Consider the following 25,038-nt stretch of genomic DNA (forward strand, 5'->3'; position numbering starts at 1 on the left):
GTGTGGAGCATCAACCATCCATGAAGTCCGACCGCGGTCCACAGAATCCGCCTTCATCTTGGCTTTGATTAATTTCAGATGAGCTCTCTGCAGGGCTCTTACACTGGAAACAGCTCCACAGGTGGGACCTCCCATAGGTGCTACTATTTTAATTATCTCCTCCCAGTGCTATCTCCATAGCAGCCGTCTGCCACGGAGGCTGTTGGGCTTGTGACCTGCTCTGTATTACAGCCGCTCTGTACGGCAGCCTCGGTCTGTTTAAAACGCTCTCTTCAATCATACGTTCAACACAAAACCTGGAGTCTCTGCAAAGAAGATTGTTCGGCGTCGATAACACTCCCCGTTCACTGTGGTGCTAAGCTCACTAATAGTTTGAAGGGTTTGACACAATAGTGCACTACAGTGGGGGTGTTGATATTATGGAAATGAGTCCTGTAGGCTGTGTTAGAGGATTGAAGTGCAGTGGAGGATTATGTCAGCTGCACTCTGCAGTGGAGAGAAGCTTCAGAAACATGCTTTCCTGATGAAAAATCCAAAAAAAGAGCTCAATGTTCGATGAAATCAGCTTTAAGGAAAGGTGTTGTTGGGACCTGTAGATCACACACAACCCTGTTTCTGTGTGATCTACAGTCGCCCTTTGTTTTGGTGCTGGTTTTGAAATTTTTGGTTTTGAGAAAAAGTTTTCTCTGGAAGTAACCGCCTCAAATCCATGTTGTGAAATACTGTGAAACCGGGCTGTGTTGATGCTGGGAGCTGCTGGAGTGAAAGAAACAGCTGCACAAAGATTAATACCACTTTTCTATGTGTCCAGAAAACGTACGGCTTCAGCCAGCAGCCTGTTAACTGACCTTGTGCATAAAGCCTGAAGAACACAGCCTCACTTTGTCCACAAAATAAAAGACCATCTGACAACAAGCACCTTTTAAAACTCACTAATGACCTCATTATATCGTATCTTTTAATCTGTACAAAAATTGAACTGTAAAAACAATTCACACTTGGGTTTATGGGGCTCATCAGATACACTATGTTGTGATCGGCTTAGTGACTTTCTGCAGTCTCTGCTAGGTTCAAGAACCCTCCATAAAATCAGCCATCTTTTGTGAAAATCAAGCAAACGAGATATACTGTTTTCGAAATGCTGAGGAGACGAGTTTGATGTTTTGATGTTTTGATGTCTTTTCGCTAGTCTAAGCCAACAGATTAAAAGAGCGCTCAGTCATCTTGTCTAACTCTCTGCAAGTATGCAAAAAAAGTACGTCATTATTATTATTATTATTATTATTATATTGCTTAAAGGTCACATATAAAGTGCTAGTTTGGTTTGCTGCCTGGGTTTGTGATGCCTTCAATTAGCCACAGTTTAAGCACAGCGAGGGAACAGTCGGAGCCTCTCGAGGTGTTTCATTACAGTTGGTGGATGTAGGTTAAGGCGAAGAGCAGTTTGACCCCGCGACCCCACGATCCCGCGACCCCGACATAAGCTGACAGGTTGGCAGTCCCCACTGAGCACGTGCGTCACCCCCCACCCCCCATCGGCACTGTCCTGGTTCAATATTTAACAACCAGCAGCTGCCCTGATCAAAGATCAAGGACTATGTGCTGTCTGCCATATTTATCTGAGAATCATCTAATAAATCCAGTCCAAAGCCTGCCCGTATAAACAAAGATATTATTTGTGTGTTTATAAATGCATGGAAACCTTTGATTCAGTATTTACTTACAAAAGGCATTCTTGCATCTAATTGGGATGTGTTGCACTTTTAAATCTCAGGTGTCTTTAGTTTCCCACATTAAAAATGATTATTACCACTATTATTACAGCGACATATTATTATCAATCAACAAGTGAAATTGCAGCAAGCTTGAGACCTGATTTAATCAGCTGATGCTTCATAAAGGACCAAAAATAATGTCTTGTTTTTCAGATACACACAAAACCTGTAAAATAATCTATTCCAGAGCAGGCTCATCTGTTGACCTTTTGACCTTCACAGATAACAGACATTGTCTATCTGCTTTCATCTGGATCCCTCATAACATGTGTCTTTAAGAATCTACTTATTGACCATCTGCATCCTCAAAATACACAATTATTGGTTTGTGTTGAAGTCTTGAGAACACTCTTATTAAACTTCTCTGTCTTCCTGAACAACTCCACACTTTTGCCCTTTAATTAATTTCAAAAGCTTTTGTTCGCTGCCTTCTCATTTTTCTCCTGTAACTCAGGACAACATGTTCATATTTCAGAACTCTTGTGATGGTGTCTTGCACAAACAATGCTGTATTGAAATGCCTTTAATTCCTCCAGCTTTGTGAGAAAAGGTCTCATGCTTGTAACACGGCATGTCAGACCTGAGGGGGGAAAACAGTTTCTGAAAAACAAAACTTTAAAGTCTCCCTCCACTAAAAAAAAGTGTCCCTTCTCTTGGGTGTTATACAATCGCTGTGCAGAATGATGTTAGTCTACACTTCTGTGCTGTAATTCTGACCCAAAGCTGTTTAAGACGAGCGTGATTTATGACATCACAACTAGCTTTGAAGCCCATATTAGTCCAACATGCACCTGACCAAGGTGCGATGTGGAAACTCGAAGCCTCCGTCGCTGATATGCTGATAATGACGTGCTGCCTTTGGTCCAGTCAAAAAACTCTTGAAATTAAAACTATTTTTTCAATCATGAAAAATGAATGAACTGATGTTAAATAATTTTTTTGGCTTATCAATCGAACTTTTCTTGGGGAGGGACGAGGGAAATTTTCGACACAGTTTTGTGTCCTTACTAATCTGACGTTAAAGCGACCAGTCGAGTGGCAGCTACCATGAGGCAGTTAGAGTGGGCTTTTATGTTTTATGATTTAATAAATGTAATGTAGCTTTTAGTCTTTTCCTGTGATCATGAGATCCATTGCCTAATTTGAGCCACTAAACAAATGAATGTCACACTGAGCTCTTATGTAACATATGACTGATCTCACATCAGATAATGTAATCATCTACCTGGGTGACTGGGTTCAAGAGTCAGGAGGTCAAATGCTGCGTCTTGACTCGGCTGTAGCTTCCAGCAGTAACCGTCGAGCATGAAATCCTCAATCAAAATAGTCATTCATTGCTCTCACACATTACAAGAAGCCGTAAGAGATATTGGAAACACATCTGTCACGGCCACTGCAGCATTGACAGGCCCGTCATTATGTACTCTGCCATCTTCCCAGTGCACACCGTCCGTGCTGGGATTATATGGGATGCTTACGGCTTGTGCCGTCTTCCCTATAACGAAAATCAGGAAATCTGTCCTGTTAACACAACAGCGCGTGTCGTCATCGTTTACATCGCGGAGCAACGTTACTAATGTACCGGCTGCTCAGTGGAAATCAAGTGGTTTTATTTTGAGTGTGATAGTGAATGATGTTTGTCATCGCCAGCACAGAAACCAAAGCTTTCAGCCAAACAATCGTCTTCACAGAGAGCTGGATGAAAATAGCAGCAGGCGGCATTGTGTAATGTGTTCTTCTGTTTTGCACAGCGCAACAACAGAGCTCTCAAATCAATACACCTCCCTCACATGCTGCTGACAGAGCGCACGGGGTGGTTGGTCTTATTTCCACTTCATAGTTCGCCACATGTGCCTGTGAGAAGCGGTTTCAGTGAGAGCTGCAGCGACTGAACTGGGAGATGAATGCTTCTCTTTCTGTGAGAGGCTGACGGTCCCTCTGATCACACACCGGACAGTAACACACGTAATTAAAGGGCCTCCACCCAAATGTGATTAATTGCCGAGATCACAAGGCTGGCAACGGAGCCCTCTTTGTGATGGCACTATTATTACTGTGACCCAGTGCTTTACTCTCAATCAATAATTATTGTTACACTGAACTGTTCATTTAAATCCATCCGACTTCCATTTTTGAAAGAAAACGTAAGATGTTAGGAAAAACCTAACATTTATTTGAATCTATATTATTCATTATGGCTCTGAATAAATAAAATATCCTTAACATACAGAATAATGTCAGTGATTGATTCTTAATTTACATAGATTTGTTATAAAACCATAGAAATGAATCATGTTCTAAGGATGTTTATTTACCTTGTGATATAGTTATGCCTATACATACTGTTCCTTTAATAAAAATCATCTAATTACACTAAAAGTTCATCAAGGCCAAAAGATGTATGCCTGCCCTATATGTACATAACCAAATACACAGTACATTTACATGGTTATATGCACGTACCTGAGCATAACTCAATAATGCAGGTTCTTCTACTCGGAATCCAGGGTTTGATCCACGAACGAAAATATAGCCTACATGTTAAAATGCAATAATGCAGTATTGATTGAAACCGGTCGGTGGATGGCAGTGATATGAAGCGCTGTTTGCCTGTGAGACATATTTATGTCCTGCAAAACCAAAAGCATCTCTGGAGCCTGTGTCCTATAATTTAACAAAATATCTATACCAGAGTTTCCACACGTACAGGCAGGTTAGCGGCCTCCAAAGCTGTCCGAGGTAAAGTAGATACACATTGATTTAAGGCATACAGATGGCCTAAAACAAAACCAAAAAAGAACGCATAGTTAAGGGGAAACAGTGTTCATTAGAAGAACAGAGATCTCCTCTTTTCTCAGTCCTAAAAGCAAAGATGTTAATTATCTGCAGTTCAGCATCCACTCTGCAAATTTGAGTTTAAAGAAGAAGACCTGTGTTATCCGACCGGCGGCCCTGTGAAACACTCCTTCAGGGGTCAGTTTTGATGCGAGAGGGGGTGTGGTGATGGGATGAGGCCCGATCTGTCTGCTGTCGCTTAGGTCGGAGGGAGAGTGGCCGCATCTGTTGCCGCCTGCTCGGGGTCCCCGCCGCTTTGTCTGTGCGCATCCCTCTCGTCCTCCTCGTTCTCCGTGAGCGCAGCGACAGGATCTCCGGTGCTTGACGGGATGTAGTGGTTCACCCGGGGTTGAGACCCTCGACCCAAAGTGCCCGACCTCTGCGCGCTTGTGTGACCGTGGGAAGATGCGTAGAGTCCGTCCTCCTGCTGCGAGTGCGCAATTTCTGCTCCAGCGCCGCGCGGGGAGACGGCCACTCTCTCGGCTCTGTCATCCCACTGAAACGCCTGATTGTGCGGGGTTGTGTCCTGCCTGGTCTGGTTGAGAGATAGCAGTCGTGTCTGTGTAGTGTTCCACTCTGAGGCATTGTTGCCTGTGGAAATATTAGTTGAGATGTTTACGGTGGGGGTGACTTCTTCTGGCACCCCTGGCTTCCCAGAAGAAGAGGATGCGCTGGTTGGTTTCCAGATCAGGCTGTAGTAAATTGCCAGGATAATGGCTGCTAAGGACACGGACAACACATATGCAAAAACAGTGGCTAATCTCACCCACTTCTTATTAGTCTTAGCAGCCATCTTCGCCTTTTTGTCCCCCGTATAAGTAGCAGGTTTGCCCCTCTCCATATTGGGCATGAAGTCCCGCTCTCTCATGTTGCCCCTATTTTTTCCTCGATGCTCCACCACCCCCTCCGTCTTGAAGGCTTTTTGTTATCCACAGTCCAAGAGAAGAGGAAGCAGAGGGCTGAGGAGAAAGATGCAGGACCACCTTGAACCGTCCGCCCCGCAGGAAGATTTCACAGCTCAATTGATTTCTTATAATTCATTTGATCTCAGAAGCGCTGCGCCTCATATTCGGTACCCAGTGCAGCATTGCGTTTCATAATGGACATCAAGCATCCACAGGCTGATTGCGCGTTTCAGCATCCGACAGCGGCGGGACAAATGTCTGCCCTTTACGAAATTTCCAGGGAACAGCTGGCTGTAGGCCCACGGCGAATCCACAGGAGAAGATTTGATGTCATTTATCAAAACGATTAAGTGAGATCATACGGTACACAACTGTCTGTCTTATCCAGCAGATGAAGTGGCTGGCTTCGCTAAAAATACAGGAGAGGGGGCGGGCGGTGGCTCTTAAAGAAGCAGCAGCTGTGCAGAAGCCCGAGAAGAAGAAAAAAACCATAATTTCGGAGGCTCCGTTCCTTCACATCAGAGCGATGGTGCAGCACACGGAGGAGAGCAGGATGTTGCGGGGACGACCACGTCTCCAACACGCTGTAAAGTCTTTATATTACACCGCGCGCACCCAAGTGGACATGGTGATGTGTGCACCTCTCTATCAGAGGTGATTACATTTATTGGATTGACATTTATTAGTTATGTAATACTTATCCAAAAGAGCCAACAGCATGTTTACCACATTTATGGTTCATTTTGGATCAGTTTCGACCTTATATCTGTTAGCTGGTCCATTTCACGTCGTTTCAGCACAATGGACAGCGACTTGCTCTCTAGAGTAGCTGTCAGGTGGAACAGGTGAAGCACTGAGTCCAAATGTCAACATAACTCACGGCCAATGAAAACAACACAAATATGTGTATTTGTATAGATGCGTAAACTTTAGTTTCTCATCCATTATTTGACTCACATCAGCTACATTTGATCTGTTGGTGTTTACATAATTGTCAACCATCTATTAACACTGGGTCATTGTGTCATGTGGGAAAGTTTGCAATAACATGACCTGTTGTCACAGTCATATAAGTGTACATCCAGCATCACATTGGTGTTTACATGCTGCCATTCCTGAGACAAACAGACCTCTCACAAACATTCCCAGTTGATTGTTTTCATTCCATATTTTATGAAGTGGGAATTGGGAGGAAGCAACCAGCTGTGAAGTATTTGTTCAGGTCATGCTGGTCTTGTTGATTTTCCATTAAAATGTTTTTCACATGAAACATCAGCATCGTGCGTAAACAGAGCCTGTGGTGGTCCTCCATATGTCAGCTCTCCGGTGCTGGACTGGCTGACTGTTTGCATTAGATATTGCACAGTCTGAAGGTTTATTTGAATGATATCCAAATGACTGGGGATCTTTTGTTGAATCAGCCGTCGGTGTCCTGCCTCAAGTAATAAATGACAGGCGGTTGTGGCATAATTTGGTCAAATAATGGTTTGATTAGAAAGTGAATCTGCTCTTACAGCACATTAAACAGAATGAGCAACTGCACTCAGACCAGACATGTATTTACATGATGCAAAAGACACAACCAAATGAACAAAATGAATATTTAGTGCAGGATTTGTTGCTTCCCTCATCTCTAGTTTAGGTGGCCAATGTTTTATCATGCAGCCATAAATAAAAACCAATATGCTGATTTCAAATGACAACTCAGAATTACCGTGTGAAAAGCAAATGTTGAAAATCCCTTATAAAAGGGTCACTTCCCTCAAGCTACAAGGAAAACATTTTCTCACGTCACTGGTGTTGGGTTATAGCCTAACTCCTCCAGACTATTGCTGACAGTTTCAGTTTTCATTCATGCAGTATAAATTCAGGTCTGGTAGCAGTCTGGCCATAAAGACACTTTCAAATTGGTTTGACCAGGTTTCAAAACAGTGTCTCACATTTTATATAGACTATTTCTTCAGTAGAAAGTCATTCCAATTAAAACTGTTAATGAAGGCACTGGTGTATTATTATTATTACTATTATTGAATTAATACCCCTTTTTATTCTGTACACGCCACTAACAAAAATTATTTGACCTCCATTCTCTTGTTGTGGCATCAGAAATATTGCAGACTAATATTAAACAAAAAGTTATTATATGAAATAAAAAAAATGTAGTGTGTCTAATCCAGAGTTCTGAATCTGAAGGCACTTTGACAGCCGGATATTCACCTTCACTCATATTACATGTTTGTTTTCCTGTCCAACCTCATTTGCAATGCATATTTCCTGGGGTGCGTCCTGAGCGCAGTCAGATCAGCTGAACTTCAGGTTGCTGCATCTTTTGGATACAGATGGACGGATAAGCTCGTTAATAATTATGACCATGGTGGATATCCACATATTTCAGCTATAGTATTGCACTGGAACAAAAGCCTCCCTAGAAGGACAAAATGAATAAGAAAAGATTCTTTCTGGAGCCTCCAGTGGTCAAAGACTATCTGGTCAAAGGAGAAAGATTCACCAGGTGGTCGGAGGTGAGTGACTACTTCGAAAAAAGTTAGAGTTGGTCATTATTAAACATGAGACAAAGTGAAATATCGCTACATATCAGCATCGCTATATATTTTTTGTTCAACTTGAGTCGCTTATCTCCCAATTAATAACCTGAAACATCTGTAGTTTGAATAGAGATACTTGATCGTGATCAACATATCACCACCAAGCAGCTCTGTTTCACAGGTTTCAACTCAATACATGTCCAAACAATGTCGAGTCAATTCCCTTGTCTCCATCAAGGACTCAACCAAGACTGGTCCCGTCACCATGAAGATGGATCCGAAGGGTTTTTATGTCTACTGGATTAACCAAAGCAAGGTAATCAATATCAGGAGTCTGAAAAAAAAGAAACAAAAAGTCCCAGGTGAGGAGCAGCGTTCACTCCTTTTCATTGAGACTCACACCTGACAGGTTTAAAGAGATGTCAAACTGAGGTAGTCGTGTCTCAGATCCACATCCACCGTGTGAGTAATGTGCATGTGATTAAGATCTGGGATCTGTAGGATAGCCACCAGCTTCATTGACCACCTTCCGGTCACAGCAGCTGGTGGAGATGATTGATTGGTGCCGATGTGGGCTCCCCATCCCGGTGCACCGGGCAGCTGGACTGTGATGCGTATTTAGTACTCCATCTCTTTCTCTCTCCAGGGTTTCACCCCATCAGGAAACCAGTGAAACGGACATCAAATCTGTGCCTTATATGTGAAATCAATCATGCTGGCACACTGCGTTCATGCACATTTTAAATGGGAAAAAGAATCACCGCAGTTTCCTGCATGAAGACAATGCAGTCAAATATTCTTCAAACAAAGTCAATCCCATCGTTTTTGCACTTTGCCAAAAGATGACTTGTATTTCAATCCATATTTGGACTAGTGCCTACATGATGATTTCAGGATTGGTAATGAATCTCTGCCTCTTGTTTCTAGGAGACAACATTCCTGGATGCTGCTACTATCAGAGACACCAGAACAGGAAAATATGCAAAACTTCCCAAAGTGAGTAAAGTAGTACAATTTAATCTTGTAACTTTGATCAAATAAAGTCAAACAGATGTGTTTCTTGTACAAGAATGTCTGCAGGCATGCAAATACAGTGTCAAGCCCTTAGTCTGCCAATTGATGAAAGACATATTTGCATTGCAAAAATGAAAGTGGACACATGAACCAAGCCCGTCTACAGAAACACAGCAAACATAAACACAGCGCACCACAGAGTGAGTCACGATCTGAGATTTCTGTCAGGGAGCTTGTGTGTATTTGTTTGTTGGTTTGAGTCGGAAGCTGACAGTTGTAGTTGCAGTCCTTCTCCTCGCCGGCCTCCACAGACAGTTGCAGTATGCAGCCATTGTCATCCCTCACAGAGGGGATGTCTGAAATGTGTTTCCCTGAGGGAGAGCTGAGAGCACTGCGTCATCCCAGTTGGGGTGCTATTGGAAGCACATCTTCCTCTTCAGCCCCTGAGGAGCGTTTGGGAAAGTTGCTCCAGTGCTGACATCAGCTTTGTGTTTCTGAAAGTAGTAAAGAAGTGATAGACTGTAAAGCAGCATGCAGGAAGGTAGTACCTCTGACATTACTCCTGTTTGTGTTGCAGCTACTGTGAGAACATCTTAGTGTGTGTGGGAGAAAGTGCACGAGGTTCAGTGTGCATATGTTTGCATGTCCCAGTCAGTATATTTGCCCGTTAAAAGAAGCTTCCAGGTGTCCAATCTGTGCAAAAAAATAACAGAAAAGAAACTTGAATAAGTCGTAGTTAGAAGTCATGTTACGTTTGAACATTTCATTTGTTCCTTTGTTTTTCACAGCACCCAAAAGTTCGCAACGTGTTCAACCTGGATTTCCCAGACAGCAACCATCTTGCCAAAACCCTGACCATCGTCTCAGGTCCCGACATGGTGAATCTGACTTATCATAACTTCTTTGCCTCCAAGGAGAAAGTGACACAGGTAATGAACCGGTGGACACACTGACTCTGTGTGTTGTAACTTGAACTGTCCACAGTTTTTCCTCTCTGTCACTGATCCCCTCTGATCGTCCAATCACAGCCGCCGGCCATTAGCCATTATACTAAGAGCCTTTGCTTCTCCTCCAATCTCTCCCTTTTAGTCGTTATTAGACTTTATGACTTCATCATCTGGATTTAATCAACTGTAATGAAATCCTAATTGTGCTTTGCTCAAATGCAACATGCAGTGCTCTCTTTTCCTTATGCCAACACCCTCTAGTGGTGAGTTTGTGTGGCTATAAAAGCTTTTACAATGGCTCACGTCATTAGCTCATGCTGACCTTGAATGTAATCCAATATCCCTCTTTATTTTTGTAATTAAATGCACATCAGAACTGGGCAAATGACATTCTTGCAATTGCCTACAATTCTGCAAGAAACAACGCATGCAGACAAGTCTTCCTGGAGAAAATGTAAGTGAACGTGATGAGTGCATGCAACAGAATTAAATCTCATCATGCACTGTAAAACACCGTGTTGTATTATTACATGCAAGTCCAATAGTAGTATTCTGTGCATTCAACCTCAGATACGTCCGGATTTCTCTTCAGACCAACAAGGACGGCAAGATCCCAGTGAAGAAGTAGGTTACAGAACAACCACGCAGCCGTTCGTTTGTACTGTGGTTGTTTCGTTCTCAGAGTTTCACTGTGTTTTCTCAGCATTTACAAGATGTTCCCTGCGGATAAGAAGAGGGTGGAAAGTGCCTTGGCATCAACACATCTCCCTAAAGGAAAGGTCAGACACTAAACCTTCTGTCTCCTGGAAGTGTATTTGAAATCTTGACTTTCTCTTCACTGCCTCTTTGAATGCCCTGGTGGTTTTTATGGTCTTTGACTGTTACCTTTGTGACTAAAAAGGGTTTCCAGACTTCCCCCACAAATGTTTTGCCATAATCTGACACGACAGTAACACAGAGATCACCATTTTGTTGTGCTTTTAATTTTTGCAGAAGTAAATCAGTTGCCTTAAATAGTTTTTTTTTCTGACATGGATTCACATTTCAGTATGACACCATGAAGCCTGATGTGTTCACTGAGACGGCCTTCAGGACCTTCCTGACTCATCTCTGCCCTCGGCCTGAGATCTACGAGATCTTCACCTCTTAGTGAGTGTGCTCCTCTGATTCCTCCGATATTTAATAATATTGTTCTTAGAATCTCTTTTACCTCATATTTCTACTTCCTCAAACTTTCAGCCAAAGTGAAATGAACTTAACTTGTCGTTATCATTCTCATGTTGCTCTGTGTTGAACCATTTCGCCTGAAATCAAATTGCACCTTTTCCTAAAGTGTCAGATTTTCTACCCAATAGTTCAGAAACAAAACAGTTTTTCTTTCCATTCGGATTTAGAAGTACAAAGCCAGAGATGTCGGGTGTAAACTAGACTGCGTCAGCTTCGTGATTAGCTGCATGGCATGAGCTCAGGTTGTGTGCCGTGATGAACATTAACTGCCTGGCTGATGTGATTGTCACGCCTCCCTGTGGCTCCAGCTCCACCAAACCCACCATGACGAAGGAGAATTTCACCAAGTTCCTCAACGAGAAGCAGAGAGACTCCCGGCTCAACGAGGAGCTGTTCCCTCGCCTGCGTCAAGACCAGATCAAGGCTCTGATTGACAAGTATGAACCGGCCTCCTCCAATTCCAACAGAGGTGAGATCCATTAACGATGTGTTTGCTGCGGAGGACAGTCGGCCTTGATGAGGCTTTTTTTATTTGACTACATCCTTCAATGTGTCTCTGTTGTTCATCCGCAGGTCTGATCTCTCCAGAAGGTCTTCTGTTCTTCTTGATGGGTCCAGAGACAACAGTTGTCGTGCAGGACAGGCTGGCCAAGAATCAGGACATGTCCCAGCCCATACCGCACTACTTCATCAAGTCGTCACACAACACGTACCTCACAGGTCACATGCATCACTTTGATATTGTAACAGCGAGGTGCTGCTAAACAACTATATCAGGCATTTTGATGTGGTTGTGGTTCTCTCTCTCCCTCCCCGTGTAGCTGGTCAGTTCTCTGGCGTGTCCTCTCCGGAGATGTACCGTCAGTGTTTGCTGTCCGGCTGCCGCTGTCTGGAGCTGGACTGCTGGAAGGGTAAACCTCCGGATGAAGAGCCCATCATCACTCACGGCTTCACTATGACCACTGAGATCCTTTTCAAGGTGGTTAAACATGCAGCACTTCAGTCTTCTCCAGTTTTAGTCCTCACGACAACATTTAACATGATCACATTGTTGTTTCGTTTCACTTACGTTAATTACGTTGAACAGGAATCTGCAAATTTAGCTTTTCCCTAATTTCCTGTCCACTCACTTTACATTGTTTCAACACAACATCTTCTCTTATCCACTTGCCAAGAAGCTGTTCACAACGACCAGAGTGCCAAAATGTAACGTGGTTATCCTGAAAACCAGTATGAGTATATTATCTTCCCATTTATTCATGCTGCAGCGTGTAAAGTACAAAGTAACACACGGACACATAGAGGCAGGCAGGCGGGCGCCTTCGTCATCCTCTCACACTCCACACTTCCATTTAAGGGCAGCCGGCGCTCGGCGGTCCCGGCGGCCCGGACACAACACCTCAGATCAGTTTAGTGTCAGCCTGGAGGTGTGATGGGTTTGAAGCTGACGTCACGGCCGCTGCACAGAAGCAATAGCTCTGCAGTTTGTCATGTTGTCTCTGTTCAGAGAACAATCATGATCGGCCCAGGCTCTTGTTCTCAAGCTTTTGTTAACATTTTAACGATTTTATTGTGTTTGTAGTCATATTTCTTTGCCATTTGTTGCATCATCTTATTTGTGTTTTCTATTTCTCTACTGCCAGCTGTATCTCTTCACTCTAAATCTCAGTCAAATAAATGTCCGGTTAACTGCATAAAAAATAAAAATGCTTGTCTTTTTGTGACATGTGACAGGATGTGATCGAGGCCATTGCGGAGAGCGCCTTCAAGGTCTCCCAGTACCCCGTTGTCCTCTCGTTTGAGAACCACGTTGACTCGTAAGCGCTACGCTTTTACATCAACTCAAGCCGTGCGACGCTATTCACACAATGTAATAATGCTCTAATGCCTTTATCCCAATGATTTGACAGAAACAGTGGATAGTAACAGGTGTTCCTCTGGTTTGTTCCAGGGTGAAACAGCAGGAAAAGATGGCCAACTACTGCAAAACCCTATTTGGCGATGCCCTGCAATCAGAGTCGCTGGACAAATACCCCGTGAGTGCACTGAATTATAGTTCCTTCACGTTTACATATGTGGGATTTGTTAACCAGAGCACTTTTTCTGATAATTGTTTTAATACACTCAGCTGAGTTTTACAGTCTGATTACAGTAGCATGAAGGCAAAACAAAGTTCAGGTTCAAGATTTCTTATCTGTCAGACAAAGACCTTCGAACCCATTCAACTGATTCATAACAGCTCTCTGTGAGCGGGAACATGTGTGTTTGTATTTCAGACGGAGCGTGTCGTTATCTACCTCAGATAATATCAGGCACATAACCAGGATTTTTACAAATGATGAGGTCATGAGACAACGTTTCCCACTTCCTGAATAAATATTTTTAATAGCCTCTAAAAAGTCTGTAATTTTTTAACCTTTTTTCCCCCAGATCATTTCAAAATGTTTCCGTGTTTGAAATGCGAATCATCTTATACGTTGTAGTAGCAACTATTCGATGAGTCACCATTAAACTTGGTTCATGTTCTCCAGATACTTTCATTTGTTGGACATTTTGTTTTGAATAGAAGTCCTTAGGTTTCCTTATATTTTGCATCTTATTCAAAGTCCTTGGAGAATGAAGTCAAATGACTGTCGTAATCATCTGACTTTTCTTCCAGCGCCATCAGGTCAAAATTTGACTTTTTCATCAACGTTTTTTTTGTGTGCAAAGTCTCCCAAAACGAATGACATTTGCACAACCCTGCAGATGTCCAGTACCTCTACTACCCGTGTTTAGTTCTCCTCAGCGGTTGTTTAAAATGCTCAGCAGCTAAACTACGTCGAGAGTCATATGAAACAAGTCAGTTGGAAGTTTCTTCTTGTGTTACGTTTAGCTGAAGCCCGGTCAGCAGATCCCCAGCCCGTCTGAGCTCATGGGTAAGATCCTCATCAAGAACAAGAAGGGCAGCCACGACAAGCCAGCCCAGACGAAGAAAACCAGCACAGCCGCCACTGAGCAGCCCACGGCCACGGCCACGGCCACGGCCGCCGCCACCCAGGACCCAAACACCCAGGAGGAAACCAACCCGGCACCGAGCACCCAAGAGAACCAAGGTGAACACGACCGATCCCAAAGCAAATCAGCTTATGTTCTAAAATCAGGCACATTTAGTTATTTCACATCGTGTTCACATGTTTAACCAGAGGGAGACGCAGCTGTGGAGGACAACGAGGAGCAAGAAGAGACAGAGGAACAGGACGAGGAGAAAATGAAAACATCAGATGAGGTCAAATTGATGACAGTTTTGTTGTTTTTACATCATGTGTTTCCCGCCAAAGGAGTCAATTAACTTCCTGTCACCCCCCCCCCCCCCGCCACCCCCCCTTACAGGGCACAGCTGGACAGGAAGTAACAGCGTATGAGGCGATGTCATCCATCGTGAACTACATCCAGCCCAACAAGTTCGTGTCTTTTGACAACGCCAGAAGTATGTGTGTGCACCGTGACTTTAACCTAAACACACATAAAGTAGATTTGATTATCTGTAGTAGTTCTGGCAAACACATCAAAGTCAGAGGCAGTTATGCAATCCGTCCTCCCGTTCTCTTCTTCCTTCACAGAGAAAAACAAAAGTTACGTCATCTCATCTTTTGTGGAGACCAGAGGGGAGGCAATGATTGCCAAGACTGCTATTGAATTTGTCGAGTATCCTTCTAAGAGTGTGAACAAAAAAAATAGAAAATTTGACAAAGTGCAAATACTGTGTTTGAGTATTGAGAGTTGGATCAAATAATTTACGGTCAAAATATCTTATTTAATACTGTCAGGAGAACATTGAAACAAATAGAAATACAGATATAAATTCATGCTTCCTAAAGCATCTGTTTTAGATACAATAAGAGGCAGATGAGCAGGATTTACCCCAAAGGAACAAGGATGGACTCATCCAACTACAGTCCGCAACCCTTCTGGAATGTCGGCTGCCAGATGGTGGCGCTCAACTACCAGACGATGGGTAAAGATAAATATATATATCACTCAAAAATAGCATATATTTCTTGCATTGACAGCTCTTGTTTAATTGAAATATTGTTAAAATATGATGTCTTTTTCTGCATTTGAAAGTGAGCTTCTGTTTCTCACCACAGCGGGGCAGTGTTGCACCTCTTTGTGCTCTGCAGGCCTCGACCGTGCTCTGCATCACCAAACGCTCACTGCTCCTCTTGAAGCTGAAGAGAGGTGGCATGAATGGGTTGTTTGTGTCTATTTTCAGATTTCCCCATGCAGCTGAACATGGCTCTGTTTGAGTTCAACGGCAAAACGGGATACCTGCTCAAGCATGACGTTCTGCGTCGCAGTGACAAGAAGTTTGACCCTTTCTGTGACCGGATTGACACCGTTGTGGCCAGCACACTGACCATAAAGGCAGGTTCACAGCCTTGTTGTTAGAGTGTCTTTCTCACTTTGTGTTTCGGCATGGCGACCCCATTATCTGTGCAAACTAAATTCACAAAAACAACCCATTTAAAATGACTTTAAAGCTTCAGGTAAAATATGCTTTGCAGGGAAACTGATGAACAATCAGTGCAATATGTGCATTGCTGTCAGCTGTTTTTGCTCTTCTAAATTGAGCAATACATTTGCATCAATAGCCTCAGGTAGTTTGTCTGTGTTGGTCTTGTTGTCTGGATGCAGAGTCCGTAACAATACGAGCTTCCTGCTGCGAGTGAAACATGGTTCCTGGGATTCAGCAGACTCTGCACAAGCAAAAACCCCGAGCTCTATTTATATCCACCGTTTCATCAACATGGACAGCACACATCAATACTGTTCCCCAGTTCATATATCACCAAATCTCATCCACTTGTTTCACTAGATCTATTCAGGACAGTTTCTGTCTGAGAAAAACGTGAAAACAGGGGTTGAGGTGGAGGTGATCGGGCTGCCAGGAGACCCCAAGAAGAAATATCGCACCAAGTGGACCACCACACCCAACGCCATCAACCCAGTGTGGAACGAGGAGCCTTTTGTTTTTGAGAAGGTGCAGATTCAACTCAACGCGCTCACATACGCACAAATATGTGTTTCTATGAATTCAGCCATGATATGTGTTATTGCTATCATGGTTAGATCCTCCTCCCAGAAATGGCCTCTCTCAGACTTGTCGTCCATGAAGAGAACGGGAAATTCTTGGGACACAGAATCATCCCTGTTGATGCCATCCAATCAGGTCAGTGAAGCTCAGAAAATAAAAACCCCAAAACACGTGAACTCGTACTTCATCTAATCTACATAATTTAAAACAGTGAGTCATTCAAGGCCTCAGAAGGTTTGTTTTAGCCAGCGTCTGGATCAGAGGAGCTGCTGCCTTGTTTTTAATTTACCGAGTTATTTTTTATGCCCTGCAGGCTTTCATCACATCTGCCTGCGCAATGAGAGCAACATGCCTCTCACTCTGCCTGCTCTCTTTGTGTACATCGAGGTCAAGGACTACATCCCCGCTGCCTTCGCAGGTGCTTAGCTTTTTATTTGGTGCTTTTGCAAAATAAAAAACCCCACTGCGACTGAATCCGTGTTGCCAGAGTGACAGTCAGGGACGAGATGGTGCGGGTTGGATATGTGGAGCTCGGGAGCATTTAGTTTTTCTATTTGATTAAAATGTGAGTTGCTGCTGCCTTGTACACTCATGTATTTGATTCTTCCTCAGATTTCACAGATGCCTTATTTAATCCAACAAAGGGCACAGAGAAGACATCAAAGACCACCAAAGAGGTATACATTTTTTTTTTTAAAAACAGCAGCTGATGTTCCCAGAGTTTCTGTTAAACCTTGACAGCACAAATTTACTTCCTGGAAGATAACAGCTTGATTGTCATGTTCCTGTCTTCTGTTTTTTTTTAATCCCTGCAGTCATCCGCTGACTACATTTCTCCCTATGAGTTGCCTCTTGCGGTACAAACCCCCACTGACAAAGCTAAGGAAGCTGAAGCCTCTGCTGGAGGTAATGATGTTTGAGCTGGAGACACAGTTCAGCGTATATTTTGTAAAGGACCTGCGTATGACTCTTGCATTCGGTCTCAGTGCTGAGTTTAGAAGCTGTATTTGTTCACCTAACTTTCTGCCTCCCCTAGAAAATGCCACATCTGAAGGTACGCCGCCCACTGATACCACTGACCAGGCGACCCCGTCTCCACCGGAAGCTGGTGCAGAGGAAGCTAAAGAAGAGGCAGCTGAAGATGCAGGAAACGCAACTTCTGAGACAGAAGCAGCCCCAGGACCAGAGTCAGAGCTAGCTCCAGAAGCCAAAGAAGAATCAAGCCCGGACTCTGGTACCAACCCTGAGCCCGCCTCAGACAATAAAGAGGACACCGAGGCCGCCGGTGCTGCTGAGGAGCCTGCAGCTCAAGAAGCTCCTGCTGAAGAAACTCCTGTCGAAGAGCCCGCTGCTGCTGCTGAAACTCCTGCTGCAGAAACTCCTGCTGCTGTTTCTCCTGCTGCTGAAACTCCTGCTGCTGAAACTCCTGCTGCTGTTTCTCCTGCTGCAGAAACTCCTGCTGCAGAAACTCCTGCTGCAGAAACTCCTGCTGCTGTTCCCGTAGCTGTGCTCTGTCCACCAAGTGCATCGGCCGAATCTGCAGAATCAGGTGACTTGTCGCAGCCGCCAACATACAGCAAAGGTAACACTGAGGTGCTTCATGTGCTGCACTCATCACGGTTTCCCTTCTGTCAACACGCTGCATGTTAAAGGTCTCTGACAAAGGAAATACGAAACAGTTTTATGGTATTTGTTTTGTTGAATAGATTCATTGTAGGTGCCTGTCCAGTGCAGGCGAGTAAGAAAATCCTTCCGCCCTTTGTGTTTCTGCTGCAGAGCCTTCCACTGTGACCACTGAAGAACTGACACAGCACAAGAACTATCTGAAGGTCATCAAGCGTCAAGAGAAAGAGATGAAAGAGGCAGAAAAGAAGTATCAGAAAAAAGGAGAGGATCTGATTCAGAAATACTCGGACTCCTTCAAGGCCATCAAGAAGAAGAGTTCAGTGAAGAAGAAGGAGTAGGGGATTCATTTTTCATGCATACTCAGTTTCCAGCTGAAATATTGAAGGATGTTTGATAAAAAAAGAGGATTTTGATAGTGTTGTTGTTCAGTTTCCTTTAAAGTGCAAACTGACTTGTACCGCATATTAATGTTAACCTGCTAATGGAGTTGTTGTTGTTTTGGTCCGTGATTATATTTAGAAGCGTGACAAATATTTCTGCTGCTAATGAGTTTTTCTAGCTGAAGCAGAATATTAGAAGACGAAGAGAGAAAATAAATGAGTCCAGGCTGCAGAGACTGGAAGTGCAAACGAGCACTGCTGTATAGTATCTCCAGAAACCACATGGCTGAGCACTAATCTCTGTACTTGGAAAAGGTGGCTGCGAGTCTATCCAGCTCTATTTTCCTTGCACATGTCCTACTTGATTCTATCATGTTGTGTTTCCACCAGGGGAGGTGGCACGACCTCTGACCCCGCTGTGAATATGGAGCGGGTGCAGGAGCAGAAGGAAAAAATGCAGACGGAGCTGCAAGCGCTGTGGACGGAGCAGAGCGATCAGATGAAGAGGAAGAAAGAGCAGTGTGCAACAGAGGTGAGCGAAATAGCTTCTATTTAAAATCAAAAAAGACATCAGTCACATTCTGTACTCAAACATGCACTAATCAATATTGTTATAATAAGTGTTTATTAAATGCTAAAGCCACATAAAGATATTTTAGCATCAAACTTCATTCCTTCACTCACTCAGGACCGACTTCAGGACAGAAAGTTATATATCAAGTCTTGTTTTGGTTTTATTTTTACCAAGAATTTTAGCCATTGTTGTGTTCACTGTTTCATTCCTTGAAATAAGGCGCCTCTTCTTCCTCTGGTGTTGGACTGAGCGCAGGATGCTACAGTGACTCACTACCGCTCGTTGAGGCGCGGGGTGGTATTACAAGCATGAAACATCTGCAACACAATGCACGAAACATCTGCAACACAATGCACACAAGTCTTTGACATAATATCAAAACTGTTATTTCTTCACATTCTGTGGATAATGTGAGTTTTTTTTTAATGTTTTAAACTATTTCCTTATTGTGCCTGTAAATACCAACTGGTGGCAATGCTTCATTTTTTAAATTTATTTCCAGCCTATAACTTTTTTACGTTCTAATAGTTATTTTGTTTTGTTAATTTGTATTAAAATTTACATACAAAACATTATTATTTAAAAAAAAAAATTTGATTTTCTATTAAACAACTCAACAGCATAAAGCTGTTAAAATTTGCTCAGCCACAACCAGCAATGTATTTATTGCTTTTTTTGGATGACTGAATATCCAATATTCAATAGTATTTGTACTTTTACCTGAAGGTGATAACTGAGCTGTCTGTCAGACATTTTTCATCCTGATCTGCATTAAAACTATTGCTACTTGTTAAATTAACTTAGTATTTGGACCTGTTAACTTCCTGCTATCAATATTTTTCTCAAATGCATGAACACTGAAGCTTTACATTACATCCATGTATGGAGTTAAAAAAATAAATAATTTTAATTGGTACCTGAAAGACAAAATCTGCCCAGTTTTCCAGTCGTCCGCGTGCTCCTCGTCAGCCACCTTTATTATATCTAATGACTCACCCTGAGAGTAGGATTCATTTCCATGGGTCAGGATGCATTCGCCATTCTCATGCAGCACCTGATTTGACCTCCCATTGCTGCGTGTCAGGGATCTCGGGGGAGCAGCCAGCGCTGCAGAGCTTTATTGAGTCTACATCAAACTGAGGTGCTGTGAGCATAAGTTTTGAAAAGGTTAGTCAGGTAATCTTTTAATGGTCAACACCTCCATAGACAGAGTGTACATTGTACTGCAGAACTGCTGTCGGGTGAGGTGACAGTTAGCAGGTCGTAGGCCGAGTTGCTCTGATCAGGTTTAAACCGATAGGTCCAACTGAAGGGTCGAACTTTAGGACATTGTTATTTAGAGATACTCGAGTCTCAAATCGGCGCTTCATCTTGACTGTGATTGTGCCATTTTTCTTCTTCTGTTGTGACAGAGACTAGCCAAACTGATGGAGATGGCCACAGAGAGACACACCAGCGAGCTGAAGACCCTGGAGAGGTGTGAGCACACATGCAACACATTTGGGACATGATGCACGTACGGGAGCGCAGAAGGCTCTGCTGACTGTTCAATCTGTGCTGCATGACTTTGGTGTGACAATGTCTGCGTGTGACAATTGTGGTGAAACGTTTGACATTTTACAGACAATACCTCAAATAATGACGAAGACTCAAAACCTTTATTTGTGATTATAATTCTTTCTGGTGTCTCGCTGTCCTGACTAAAAAAAAAAAAAATACATGAACACACCCACACACACACACACACAACTGTACACTCATCTAAAAAAAACTATACAGGGAACAAAAATGTGCAACTAAAGCAAAACGTGCAACCAGAAATGTGCAAGTAGATAACTAAAATACTGCAATAAGTATCTAAACCTGTGTCAGCAATAAATACAATAAAATAAATGAATAACCCAAACTGTCAGAAGAGCTGATATTCCTGAGAGTATTGTTAAGGATAGAGAAAGATGAATTACCTCAGCCTGCAGGTCTTTCAATGTCCTTGACTGGCTTATGGTGTTATATATATGTGTGTGTGTGTGTGTGTGTGTGTGTGTGTGTGTGTGTGTGTGTGTGTGTGTGTGTGTGTGTGTGTGTGTGTGTGCGCGCGTGTGTGTGTGCGTGTGTGTGTGTGTTATCCCAAGTCCCCAGCTGGCAGATGGTTATCTCGGGACAGCCATTATCCAACAGGTGTTTAAACAGCAGTAGGGAAGCGAAGGCAGCCCTGATCATCTACCTGTCCACACAGACACTATAACATCACATTTAAGCCTTCCTTCAACTGTAAAGATAAAGTCGCATCAGACACACACAGCACTGCTACTCTGGATTGAAAGAAAAAAGGGTTGTTTGTTGAGTCACTTTTCATTTTAAGGTTTTGAATCCTTACTTTCTGTCTTTGCCTTGTTTTGCAGTGAAAATAAGAAGAAAACGCTCCCGAAAGGTTCATCTGGAGAGAAATCAAAGTGAGTCGCAGCCCTCAGTTTTGTTTCTCCTGAGTATCTTTGTCCTCACTGAGGGCTTATTGTCTGCAGTGAAAGGAAACACGTGAAGATAAGTGTTGAGAAGCAGCTTAGCTTCACGTGGCACTGCACATCGAGCCTGGACTGATTTGATGAAATTTTCAACAGTACGTACAAGTGGTCGGATTGAAAATAATTGTCTTCTTCTAGGCTGAAAAAGGGAATGAGCACCGAGGTGTTGGATGACACGAGTCAGTCCAATGGTGCAGTAAGTACAGAACCCGTCTCTTTTAAACTCAGAGTTTCTTTAGAGCATGTGTCCAAAGCAAAAGGAATAGTTTGACATTTTAGGGAATCTGTTGCCGAGAGCTGGATTAGTAGATTCATACCACTATTAATATGAAACTACAGACAGGAAATGGTGAGCTTACTTTAGCCTTAAGACTACAGCTAACCGACTGCACATCTACTGGAAGAGCTGAGTTCAACCTGATGTGTCGTCAAACCCAAATCATATTGTGATCTGATAAGAGATCAAATATTTCCCAAAATCTTGAACTATTACTTAAAAGGGCAAAATACATTCACGTTGTGTCCTCGTGTATCTAACACAGTACCACTACCAGCTCACACCAGTCGGTTCAACACATATTTTATTTAATAGTGTAACTATGGTTACAAAGTGTCTGAAGATTTGAAAAAGACGTAGAAAAAAAAAAATACCACCTTCGGCACGTTACAGCACTTTTCTTCTATAGATTTGCATGCATGTTCACATGCAGTGACACACACACACACACACACACACACACACACACACACACACACACACGTGAACACATCCCCCCCCCCACCCACAGGAGGACCACGTACAAATACTACAGACACCCACACACACGGCCTTTTTACCCAATGAGTAAAGTGCAGCAGGCCCTGACCAGGCCAGGCTCGTCCATTACTCAGAGGCTGTTTCCAGGAAGCGGGCTAATCCTTGTGTGGTCAATGACTCACTGCGCTCTGCTCCTGTTCCTCGGTCAGCTCATGAAGATTCAGACCTGGTGTGTGTAGGTTAAAGACCCTCGGCTGATCTCCCATCAACTCGGTCCGGATGCAGAAGTCCACATTAGGGTCGCGTTGCAGCTCATGTTGATCTACTTAATCAGCTCTATGCCCATTAATTACTGCTACTACTTATAACACAATCACTTGTTTAATCAGCACAGCCTCAGTATTGAATGCCCGAGTGCTATAAGGCCGGTGTAATCTAACTGGACGAGTCCAACCTGTGACTTAACTGTATTGATCCTCTCTCTCAGGTTGCATCCCACGGGTACATATAGACTCGCACAGACACTCACAGGGAGGAAGACGAGCAGATGAAGTGCTTATAGACACGTAAACAGTGCTTATCGCTCCCTTGACACACAAACATGGCTCACAAAGACTCAAACCCACAAATCAATAGTGTTTTTCAGTGGCGACATGTTTTGTCCTTTATTGTTATTGTCACAGTCTTCAGATTCCAATCCACAGCAGGCGGCTCTGATGAAGAAGCAGGCTGCTACGCTGGAAGAAATCAAGCCCTTGACCAATCAGGTACACACACTGACACCGGGATACACTGTTTTTTCCTAGTTACGATTCCACTGAATCTCAAGATTTGTGAAGACTTGGAAAATTAGATTGATGACAGATTTATGAAACAACAACATCCACCTCTACAAACTCCGATGCTTCCTCGACGATCAGAAAGTACCCACTGAGCTTAGCGCTAAATTCCTGTTCCTGGTTCCTAAGTCGCTCACACAAATCCTTTTGTCACCTGGGAAGATCTTGCACTGTAAAGACTTTTTACATGAATTCCCTGGTGACTTAAATTTGATTTAATCATGAAATAAGATTTAATCCCAACATTTAATGCTGAGACTCGTATTTTGTCCATTTTCTTGCCATTGTCCTTCTCGTCCAAGCACATGGGCTGTGAATTTTACTACATGCAAGCATTTACACACATCAACAATAGAGACCATGGCAGCAACAACTTGTTCTTCAAATACACTGTCAGCCGTGGCCATCTGTCCTTTCAGTGAGTGGACGCCATCCTTCAGCATGACACATCCAGTTTCAGCGATTGTGAAAGTAAAGCTCGAGCTTTCACTACTGTAAATGATGTCAGAGCGCTTTCTATGACAATGGTCTTCTTTGACAGTTGATGTGGAGCATTGGGGTGTGAGATGGTTTAGACATTGACGTGTGAGTGCCAGATGGATGGTGTGGTTTTCTGTTTCACCAATAGTATTAGCTTACAAACACAGTTTTTGATATTGTGAGAAGCGGTGGGAGGAATTCAAATGAGGCCTCAAAAACAAAGGGACAGATGAGGATAACTGAATGCGACCTAATAGAGCTGTGTTTAATATTATTGACTTAGTAATGAGCTGCTCTCCATCATTCAGCTAAATTGCTAACTTGTCAAAAAACTAACGTGTGCTTCAGTTATCCTAAAAATATCTCCTACTCCCTCCTATTTAAAATCAATCATGCCACTGGGTTCGAGCCAGTTTTCGAGCTTGAGGTTAGCAGTGATCTTGTGCCAACACAGAAATCCATTTTCTAAAGATTATGAGAAGCACCTGCTGAAAAGAGAAGAAGCTATAAAAATGTCAAGCCGTCCTTTCGATAATCCTCTCACTAACCTTTGGCCCCTGTGTCGGCAGCTCAATCAGGAGGCCCTGAAGGAGCATGACCAGAAACTGAGGTCGCTGCCATCAGAAGTGAGGGAGGCGGTTAATGTCTGTGTGGGGGCGCACTTCCCCGAATGTGTCGAGGAGGCTGGAGATAAGAAGGTGGGAGGAGTGGGCTTCTATGGAGATGTCTTCCTGGGGTAGATGTGTCTTGTCCTGCCCTCACTTTGTCCACTCTTGTATCTGCTTTTAGCCTGTTACATAACCTGCAGTCTGAGCATATCAATGAAATAGTAAAAGATTTTTTTATGAGCAAAGCTGGCAGTGAAGTTTCAATTTAGACATGCTATTCACAGAGAGTTTTCTTTAGGGATTCTCAGGCCGATAATGATGTTTTCATGAATATCCTGTTGTCCAAAGATAGATGATTTGAAGGTGATTTTCATTTTCTATTTGACTCTTTACTTCTGTTTCTTTTCACCAATGAAAAACACCTTAAATTAGGTTACAAAGTGGAAAATATCTGCCACTTGAAGACCCTTCACCAAAAGCCTTTGTTTGGTTCTCTCAGTCTTCCTTTCTGTTCTCTTAATAAGTCCAAAATGGGAATAAATATAGCAAGAAAAATGTAGTGGCAAAAATGGGTTATCGGGAGTCTGCAGGCTGAATGAGACAAAGACTCCATTTGTCACACTTCAGTTCAACTTGATTTTGCATGTGTGATGCTCGGTGAAGCCACAGCAAGCCATTCACTCGGACTCTGTGATGTAACCCCAATGAAAGTTTTGCAGAATAAAAAGTCAATTTACTCCGTAAGAAGGATGAAGACATTATGAAGCCATGACACGCACACTTACAGAACATGCAGCACCAAATGAAAACTACATCTGCATCTTTTAATCAGGCCCATCCTATATTAGAAATATAAGATGTTCCCTTTATTGTAAGAATTGTTATCTTCTCCTGTGATTAATTGCTATTAATAAACCTACATTTGC

General features: G+C 43.1%; 2 protein-coding genes across 2 annotated transcripts; one reads left to right on the forward strand and one right to left on the reverse strand.

Annotated features, from left to right (window-relative positions):
* Positions 1 to 3,927: 3,927 nt before the first annotated feature.
* Positions 3,928 to 6,092, reverse strand: LOC138199783 (uncharacterized). The gene has a single exon (XM_069151986.1). It carries the CDS (start codon positions 5,476 to 5,478, stop codon positions 4,810 to 4,812), a length of 669 nt encoding a protein of 222 aa, XP_069008087.1. The 5' UTR covers positions 5,479 to 6,092; the 3' UTR covers positions 3,928 to 4,809.
* Positions 6,093 to 7,953: 1,861 nt separating this feature from the next.
* Positions 7,954 to 25,038, forward strand: plcb2 (phospholipase C, beta 2). Its single transcript, XM_069151985.1, has 32 exons — positions 7,954 to 8,037; positions 8,300 to 8,377; positions 8,989 to 9,057; positions 9,864 to 10,004; positions 10,397 to 10,476; positions 10,593 to 10,646; positions 10,726 to 10,801; positions 11,071 to 11,171; positions 11,558 to 11,718; positions 11,823 to 11,969; positions 12,071 to 12,228; positions 12,984 to 13,066; positions 13,201 to 13,285; positions 14,125 to 14,344; positions 14,435 to 14,517; positions 14,622 to 14,718; positions 14,852 to 14,936; positions 15,122 to 15,246; positions 15,505 to 15,656; positions 16,108 to 16,272; positions 16,362 to 16,461; positions 16,640 to 16,744; positions 16,939 to 17,003; positions 17,142 to 17,232; positions 17,363 to 17,875; positions 18,103 to 18,286; positions 18,723 to 18,864; positions 20,319 to 20,383; positions 21,309 to 21,359; positions 21,567 to 21,624; positions 22,869 to 22,952; positions 24,074 to 25,038. Exons 1-32 carry the CDS (start codon positions 7,954 to 7,956, stop codon positions 24,242 to 24,244), a joined length of 3,873 nt encoding a protein of 1,290 aa, XP_069008086.1. The 3' UTR covers positions 24,245 to 25,038.

Source organism: Embiotoca jacksoni, unplaced genomic scaffold (assembly GCF_022577435.1).
Source record: "Embiotoca jacksoni isolate LCO1_2020_lvr unplaced genomic scaffold, fEmbJac1.0.p SCAF_18, whole genome shotgun sequence".
Classification (NCBI taxonomy): Eukaryota; Metazoa; Chordata; class Actinopteri; family Embiotocidae; genus Embiotoca; species Embiotoca jacksoni.